At 32.3% G+C, this 9,245-nt stretch overlaps 1 protein-coding gene across 2 annotated transcripts; it reads right to left on the bottom strand.

Annotated features, from left to right (window-relative positions):
* Nucleotides 1–2,358: 2,358 nt before the first annotated feature.
* LOC145046455 (G-type lectin S-receptor-like serine/threonine-protein kinase B120) lies at nt 2,359–8,931 on the bottom strand. Of its 2 annotated transcripts, none has more exons than XM_078994746.1 (8): nt 7,323–8,931; nt 7,135–7,245; nt 6,804–7,027; nt 6,156–6,366; nt 5,213–5,450; nt 4,567–4,714; nt 2,724–3,049; nt 2,359–2,619 (listed from the first exon to the last, which is right to left on the bottom strand). In XM_078994746.1, exons 1-7 carry the CDS (start codon nt 8,629–8,631, stop codon nt 2,741–2,743), a joined length of 2,550 nt encoding a protein of 849 aa, XP_078850872.1. In that variant the 5' UTR covers nt 8,632–8,931; the 3' UTR covers nt 2,359–2,619; nt 2,724–2,740. The 2 variants fall into 2 exon arrangements, with proteins under 2 accessions (XP_078850872.1, XP_078850869.1); XM_078994743.1 differs by having other exon boundaries at nt 2,745–3,049; nt 7,323–8,930.
* Nucleotides 8,932–9,245: the final 314 nt, after the last annotated feature.

The following is a 9,245-nucleotide window of genomic DNA, read 5'->3' as shown; positions in this document are numbered from 1 at the left end:
CTTCAACATAGTTTCTTCTTTTGTCCAGTTTGTCATCTTCTGGTAATTTTCTGTAAGTTTGGTGCAAACATTGATCATTACGAGACTATTGACCTAATAATGGTGCAGATCCCGACGGAGTTTACAATTTCATTACCATGTTGAGTAGAAATCTCTCCAAGAGCTTCTTAGACATTTCTTGTGATCAGAAAGGTCTTTAGAAATTTATGTGATGGACTTTGATACGTGTCTAAGATGCTATTCAAGACCACCTCCATGGCATGACCCAGTAGCCACGTTTTTTTCAGTTAGTCAAAGAGCTGTTGCATTTCCCACTTTTATTATACATGCATGTTCCTTAATTCTAGCTTAGCAATAGGTGATCATTGCCTCTTTAAACTGTAAGTTCACGTTTGAAGTAAAAGAGCATAAAATTTAGTTTCAATTTGTGTTATTATCAATGTCTCTCATATCTGTATGCTTTAGGGATTAGCTATCCATAAATAAGCTTCTATCAAACTTAGACACATATGTTTCAAGATATTGGAACTTTTGGAGCCTGACTTTTTCAACTTCAATTGCTTTTGAAGAGACCTTTCGAGGAGTTGCTTCAAGTTCTTCTAGATAAATGAACTTTTTTTTCAAAGGAAGCAGTCTTGTGAAGTTATTGAAGGATCAAACAAGCTTGGCTTGAAGAATCTTGAAATTTCCAACGCGGAGGGTATGGTAGTGGAATTGTGTTCCTTTGAAGATGGATTAGTAAATGCTGAGGATGATTCAACAGGTTCTTCTAGAGGTTTTTGATCAGTATTGACTTTTGGAAGAGTTCTTCGCTTGATGAAGATGATGGGTATGACTCCGATGGATTTAGATATGTATTCTTAGGAGTTATATTTTAATTAAAAAAATTATCCTATAAGAGATATGTTTGGTGCATTAATGATAATGACATGAGCCAATAATGAAAACTTTGAGTGTGCCAGTTATTCGAGAGTATAAACCCAAATTGATTTGATGCAAATTGACTAACTGAGTTAACTTTTTTCTGAAAAAAAAAACATTTACAGTCTTAGAGAGAATGAAAAGATAAAAGAGTGACATGTACTATTTTATTTTTTAAAGCGACTTTTAAAGAAAAATAATTAGAGAGTGAATGTAACCATTTATGATTTTGAGACTTGAGAGAAAAAAAATGAATACTTTGAAACTTGGGGATAATGAAGTAACATAACGTGGTCAGATATATTTTGATATCAAGAGAGACGATAATGGAGAGATGTTAACAGAATGACCAATTTACTCTAGTATGTGAGGTACATGTTGTGCCATAACGGTTGAAAATAAGGGTGTGCAAAAATTAACAATCAAATTACAAACCAACCAATTTTATTAGATATCCGATTAAAATTGGATTGGATTAGAAATTTCAAAATCCAATTGGATTGGATTAGCTATTGGATCCAAAAAATCTAATGGATAACGGAGTTGATCCGATTCAATTGAATATTCAATTTAATTCAATAAATATCCAATATTATTATCCAAAATTGATTACTATTATTAAATATTCAATAAAAAATCAAGTTGAAAACTTGAAGTTAATGTTACATTGTTAGTCTTATTTAGTGTAATTATGTACAATTTTATTTTTATTTATTATAGTTTTATTTGGTTATTCAATAGCAATGGAGTAAAATTGGTTGGATGTTGGATAACAAATGGATTAAACAAATCAAAAACATCCAATGAAAAAAAAATGATCCAATCAAATTCCAATTGGACAGTTCGGTTTGGTTTTTTACACTAAATTGGATTAGATTGGTTCACAAAATCCAAAATCTAAACCATAATTAGATTAGATCAATTCCATCAAAATCCATTAGATTTGAACCCATGAATACCCTTCTTGAAAATAGATGATAGGAGACAGAGGGACTTCTCCGTAACAAATGACAATGCTCTAGGGATCATACGGTTAAAAGAAGTTGGACAAGGAAAGAAAATTTTGAGCAACCACTTTGAATCAAATATATAATATACTAGTATATAACAGATTATTAGCCCATTGTTGTATTCTTATTTGTTAGTCTTTACTTTTTAATGGGCCGAGTATGTATCGAATTATCTGCGTATTGGCCCAGTTTACAACGGGGTCTGTTGTAGTGTGTGCGTACAGAAAACCTACTAGGGCAAATTTTGTAACATATTTAACAATAAAAATACTTTACTATGTTAGATAAAAAAAAAATCACAAAAGTTTCAAGTCCCATATTGCTTTTATAGGTGGAAAGCAACTAACCACGTTGATATGATATTTCAATAACAATTGTAAGTGTTAGCTATTGTGGACAAGTAAATAAAGCATATCACAAATATCAATAACGAAGGAAACTACTTTATTATTTCCAACAATTTCAAACTATATTTATACTTGCTAAATGAAACATACGCCCAAATAGGCAAATACACATAACATCCAATATATTTCCTACTCTTCTAATTTCTGATTTACAAAACAATTATATCGCGTCATCTCAAAAACATTATCATAAATTTACACGTTGCCAAATTCTATACAACAAACTATCCATGGCATGAGGTCTCATATTCAATTCCGCTACAGCCACCACCACTCATGGCCTTTAAGAAAAACACCAACCGACAAAAAAAAAACATCAGAAATCTAGTTTTCTGACACATCGGTTCCTTAACAAACACAAACACAAAACCTTAACACATTTCACCTTTTCACTTGGGAACATTACCTTCCAGAAACTTCCGTAATGGTAACGTCATTGGATGAAATATTGATTTCTCGGCCTTCCATTATCAAATCCATTTCTACTGAACTTAATGATGTGATATCGACTTCTGTTGGTTGTGGAAGGCTTGTGTTTTCACCTTCTAACATGAAGACCACCGATGACATGGTGGGCCTTTGCACAGCTGATGATTGCACGCATAACATTGCCACGTGGATGCATTGTAATGCTTCTGTTTTGTTACATGAATCTAGAATTGTGGGATCGATTAGTTCATCGGCTTTTCCTTCTTTCCATAGCTTCCATGCCTGAAAAATGTCACAAATGTCTCCATAACTTTGCAACAAAATGTATAAACATGACTTGACATGACAAAACAAGTTGTATTGTGTTTAGTGTGCATGTGAATCAAATCTATGTAATGGGTAGGCAGCGTTTGTGCAAAAGACAAAAATGCCCTCCTCAGTCTAATCAAAAATAGCCCTAAAAAGCTTGTTTAACCTATGTAACAAACATAGCCAATATATTGAAAGCCAAGGTACAAAGACTCTAAGTGTCCTAAAACAACAACAGCAATGTACTTTCATTGATTTTTTTTATTATTATTATTATGGCATCCTAATTTTATTTCTTCCTATTGCAACATTAGGCTTTATAAAATTAACCAAATTATAGCAATATCATCCGAATAAAAAATAATATTCACCCTATAATTGGATATAATTTTAAGTAAAGGTTTAAACGAGACCATCAATTCTTGTGAGACCAAAGGAACAATTTTCTAACCACATCCACATGTTCCAGGGGCTAAAACATAAAAATAAAAGAATAAAAATATTAGGTATTAATTTTCCTCACTTTTTACATCTTAAAAGAAAAAATAAATAATAAATAAAAAAATCACGGTTATAGTAATATATTTTAACAAGAATATTATAAAAGAAAAGTATATTTCTAATACTTTTACTAGAATATAAGTACGTGCAAAGTTTCAAAATCTTAACAATATTCATGTAATGTAAGAATATATATTAAAGATAGTATTCATTATGTATAGGATTAATGACCTAAGAGGGTATCGAATTTTGACTTTTGTCCACATTTAGGTAACCATGTTTTTTTCGTATACGTTTGACCAATAAACTTGTTTGACCTGTTCAAAATAGTGTAATATTAGTGGTAATTACCCGTGATATTACCCAATAATTAACATATTGAATAGGTCAAACAACTTTACTTTACTGGTCAAACATGTACGAAAAAAACATGCTTATCTAAATGTGGACAAAAACCAAAATTCGTTACCCTCATAGGTCGTTAATCCTTACGAATATTATTCTTGTTGGAATATTCAACTAGAATGGTGATTATTATTTTTAATATTTTTTAGATGTCAAAATGACGAAAGTTAATGCCTTAAGAATATATATATATATATATATATATATATATATATATATATATATATATATATATATATATATATATATATATATTTTCCTTTATAATTTGGCCCTTGAAGTGTGTCTAGATATGTATCCTTCGGTTTCACAAGAATGGTCCATCTCATTTGAAACCTAACTATATATATATATATATATATATATATATATATATATATATATATATATATATATATATATATATATATATATATATATAATAAGAAAAAAAAATGTGAAATTAAAATGCTATAATTGGGTATATTTTTGAATGTAGAATGTCTTAATAAGGAAGAAAATTTAGGAGTAGAATTTGCAATAGAAAGAAATGTAAATACGATTGTATAATAAATAAATAAAGAGAGCATGTTGATGTGACTTACATGTCGGATTAGATTTGTGGAATCATTAGAACGGAAAGCGTTATTTCGATGGCCACTAATGATTTCTAGAAGCAAAACACCGAAGCTATAAACATCAGATTTCACCGAAAACAAACCTTCCATTGCATACTCAGGAGACATATAACCACTGCAAAATTGTATAAAAAATCTAATTAAATCCCATAGTAACAACTTCGCCTCAAGAAATTAAAAACCGTTAAAACCATTTTCTTAATAATTTAGCTCGTGTTTCGGAAATTTTAAACTAATGTGAGTGATTAATTTAATTGTATACTGTTATGCTCCCATGAATTATTGAATTATAGAATCGGATGATTACAAGAAACCTAGCATTCGAGAGACTAGTCTTATTGGAAAAGTATTACACTTATGTGGTAATATAATAGTATAATATTGATAAGAATAAGAATATAAGTTGTTTTCATTATCAAAATATCCAAAATAATTTTTTTATGTGATGTTTTAAAAATGGTTAGAGTGGAAAAAAATTGGTGTTAACATTACACAATTTTGGTTTTATGACAAGGAGTTCAATCCACATTGGAACTGAAACTCGTCGACCAGAGAAACAAAACAATTGTTAAAACTTTAAAAAAGTAAAAAATAATAAATAATAAAAACTTACTAAGTTCCAACAACTCGATTGGTGTTGGCTTCGTTTTGGTTCCCTCCAAAGATTCTTGCCATTCCAAAATCAGAAATCTTGGGAGTCATTTCTTCATCAAGCAAAATATTGCCGACTTTTAAATCACGATGAATTATTCGAAGCCTAGAATCCCGATGAAGATACAACAAACCTCTTGCAATCCCTTCGATGATGTTGAATCGAATTTTCCAACTTAATTCCGCTTTTTTTATCGGGTCTTTCGTTACATAAAAACATTCCCAAAATACAAAGTTTCAGAATCTTTATTCAAAGCATTTATATAAAAGGGAAAATACATGAAATAGCAATTTACTATCATTTATTTGATTATTAATTTGTTATACCATCATACTTTTATTTCGTGCTATTAAGGCGTTGTACTTTCATTTTATTACTTATTAAGGCATTGTACTTTTAGTGAAAATTGTTTTGTATTTTAATTACATTGTTATAACTATCCACTTTTTATGTTGTGTATATGTTATATGCAACCATTCCTAATTTAGAAAGATTCAGAATGTTTCATGGAAACAATTATATAAAAGAAGAGCAAAAGCTAGATATAGAAATGTAGTTTTATTTATTTGATTACTATATCAATCCACTATCCTTAGCTCTATTACAACATTGTAATTTCAATTACTTTTTAGTAACAAATTTGACTTAGTAAAATCTACTCGATTATAGCATATTGTCACTTCAATTTTTTTTCTTATTTGCACAAATACATTGAAAAGTCAACCTAATTATAGCGTTGAAAATTGCTTTGATGAAGTTGCTATAATTGGGTAGATTTTCAAACCACAATGCTTTAATAATATAAAGAATTCAACGTAGAATTCTATAATAAACAAATCAATGAAACTACATACATTCCTATTTCATGCATTTAACCTTACCTAAAATACCTAAAGAAACTTACCGAATAGAAACGTATCGAGGCTTTTATTAGGCATGTATTCGTATAATAACATTCTTTCTTCCCCTTCAATGCAATACCCCAACAATCTAACAAGATTTCGATGCTGCAACTTTGCAATCAAAATCATCTCGTTCTTGAATTCCACCAATCCTTGCCCCGACGATCTTGAAAGCCGTTTTACCGCAATTTCTTGTCCTCCCGGCAAAATTCCCTAAAACAAAACAAAAATTAAAAGACAATTTCTTGAAAACAGTTATACTGTGTTCGACATGCATCAGACACACACCGACATCAATCAAACATGATTTGAAACTTCTTGTCCCACCCAAAAAGATAGAACGGAAAACCATTCTTAGTCTCTCGTCTGTGTAAAAGACGTAAATGCCCTCCTCATCCTCGTCATCAAAAATAGCCCAACAAAGGTTGTCCATCCCATGTCTACACAGGACTATATAGAATTGGACTGGTGAAGCTTTCTAGGGCTATTCTCATGATGAGGATGAGGAGGGCATTTACGTCTTTTACACAAACAGGCGAACAAGAGCGTGCTTCGGTGGGAACAGAAGATTGCAAATTTTATGTCCAATTTGCATCGGTCCAAGTCCAACGAAGGGCAAAATCGGTATTTGTTTTAAATGAGAAATAAACCTTGTGAACGGGGCCGAAACCACCTTGACCGAGTTTGTTCTTGTTTGCAAAGCCATCAGTAGCGGCTTCTAAGACACTAGAACTGTATAAAGGCAACGAGGGTCCTTCATACGGTTTCCCTTCATCATCTTGTTGTCCTGAATTCTCAACGTGATTTTGTACACCATGTGTCACCTCCGAAACTGATGTTTGTTTCTTTGATTTTCCACATAGATTTCGACCCTCTATTAACATGAAATTTAAAAGTTTATACAAAAATTATATAATTTTTTCAATAAAGTATCGTTAAATAAGTATTATACAAAATATATAATTATCGAGAATAATTCACCTTTAAGGTTTCGCCGGAATCTCCATAACAATAATAGAATAACGGCAAGAACAACTGCTCCAGTCACCGACAATGCAATGACGAGAGTTTTAGATGCTTTCTTCCGACTTTCTGAAAACCAAATAAAACTGTCAACTAAGAGACGACACTCGAATCATGACAGGGATTGTGAGAAATATAAAACATACCTAAATCAGCATCTGCAAGACGAATGAAAAGGGTTTCACCACCTTCTGCAAATTGTTCAACATCAACCAAATTATCTCCCCAAATCAAACATCCGATCCCGGATACGTATGCATAAGCACTACACGAACAGTTTCTCAAGCATTCTTCTACACAATCACCGCTATTACCCACGTCTGCCAACAGGTCGGCAAAATCCGGCAGTTTAACACCAGTTCGAGGGAAAAACCCATCAGTGGAACCATTGGAACTGCAGTTGAGTAGAGTTCTTCGAACACAGACACCAGTGGAATTTCGATCGAATCCTTCCATACAGCTACATAAAGATCGAGAATTTAGAGAGGATTGACAGATACCAAAATTCCCACATCGGTTATAATATTGGCAATCGGAAGTAGGCAGAGATAAATTGACCTCCCATCTTTGATTATTCCATGTCAATTGTTGAACAACTCCATTCCATTGGATCATGAATCGCATCAGAAGTGTAGTGTTTTGATTATTGAAGACGAAATATATGATGTCAGTGTTTGCAGTAGTTACTAAGTTGAAACCATAAAGGAATAACGATCTCATCTGTGGGATTCCGATGAATATTTGATTATTCCAGTGACCGGATCTCCATAGCCGCCGGCGTGATTGCTCTTCCCAAACCACCACCTGGGGCGAACCTCGAGGATCAATTCCCATGGAGTAATTCCCCTTTGAAGGATCATTAGGAGACCTCCATGAAACAAATCGGCGACTATCTTCCGCTGTGATATTCGAATAAACTCTCTGATTCGGCAAGTAAGTGTCAGTTGGATGATCACAACTCCGCCAAATAGCTTCTGTATCAACACCGACGTTTTGCACAGTTGAAAGCATCAGGTTTCCATTGTCCATAAGAATCGCTGTTAAATTACCTCCTGCTGAAGGACTATTGCTTGACCAATAAACTCTATCATTTCCATCGGAAACAATCAAGCTTCCATTATTTCCGATGCTGAAAACACCAGAATCGCCGGTGATTGGATCGTCTCTGTTCGCTACCCATGCGACTGTTCGGTTCTGAAATCCGTAATACCAAATTCCGACGTATTTTAATCTTGAATTCACAGGGCTGAAGAATCCGAGCTCGAAAACCCGACTAGGGGAAACAACGGTTTGCCCATCTCTAAGCAGCTGACCTTGATCGATTCTACTGTTGTTTCCTTGTGGAAACACCGGGACAAAGTGTAGAAGAACTATGAAAGAGATAAGGTGGAGATTTTTTAGGGTTTTATGAGTAAAACCCATGTCCAAATTCGATGAAAGTTGACAGAAATTCATGGAAACATGGAATTCGTATGTGGGTTTTGGATGAATCGAAGCTGATTGGGGAAAAACGGAAGATTTGAAAGATGGAAAGCGAAATCTAAGATAAATTTTTCCAATTTGAAGTTCAATGGATTTGAATATTGGGGTCAGCTTAAACAATTGATTCCAACAGCATCAGCCCACTTCCCACCAACTGCCACCAATTTAGAATCTTGCCCAATAAACCACTGTATTTGGAAAGTGGAAACTACCAAGTTTCCAATACCAACCAAAAGGGAAAATGGAATGTTCCCTCTAGTCATGGTCAATTGTGGTAACACTAATCGAATAGTCATTAATAAGAATATATACATAGTTTAGATTTTATAGAACACATTAAATTTATATACAAATTTGACTTTGACTTTATATATATTTTTTTATCTTAAATTGAATATTTTTTTTTTTCAATTTCTAACAAATTAACTTGTGAACCATATTGTTTGCAGAATTAAAAGAAATATATACATAGTTTAGATTTTATAGAAGACATTAAATTTATATAAAAATTTGACTTTGACTTTATATTATTTTTTTTATCTTAAATTGAATATATATATATATATATATATATATATATATATATA

This window comes from Lactuca saligna, chromosome 1 (genome assembly GCF_052625555.1).
Source record: "Lactuca saligna cultivar CGN05327 chromosome 1, ASM5262555v1, whole genome shotgun sequence".
NCBI classification, from domain to species: Eukaryota; Viridiplantae; Streptophyta; class Magnoliopsida; order Asterales; family Asteraceae; genus Lactuca; species Lactuca saligna.
This window is presented reverse-complemented; position numbering and strand designations above follow the sequence as displayed.

Coding starts and splice junctions, on each gene's coding strand:
- LOC145046455 (XM_078994743.1), bottom strand. CDS start 8,631: ATGAATTTCTGTCAACTTTCATCGAATTTGGACATGGGTTTTACTCAT. Junction 5,451..6,155: donor CCTCGATACGTTTCTATTCG/GTAAGTTTCTTT, acceptor ATGTAACGAAAG/ACCCGATAAAAAAAGCGGAA. Junction 3,050..4,566: donor CCACAAATCTAATCCGACAT/GTAAGTCACATC, acceptor GACATTTTTCAG/GCATGGAAGCTATGGAAAGA.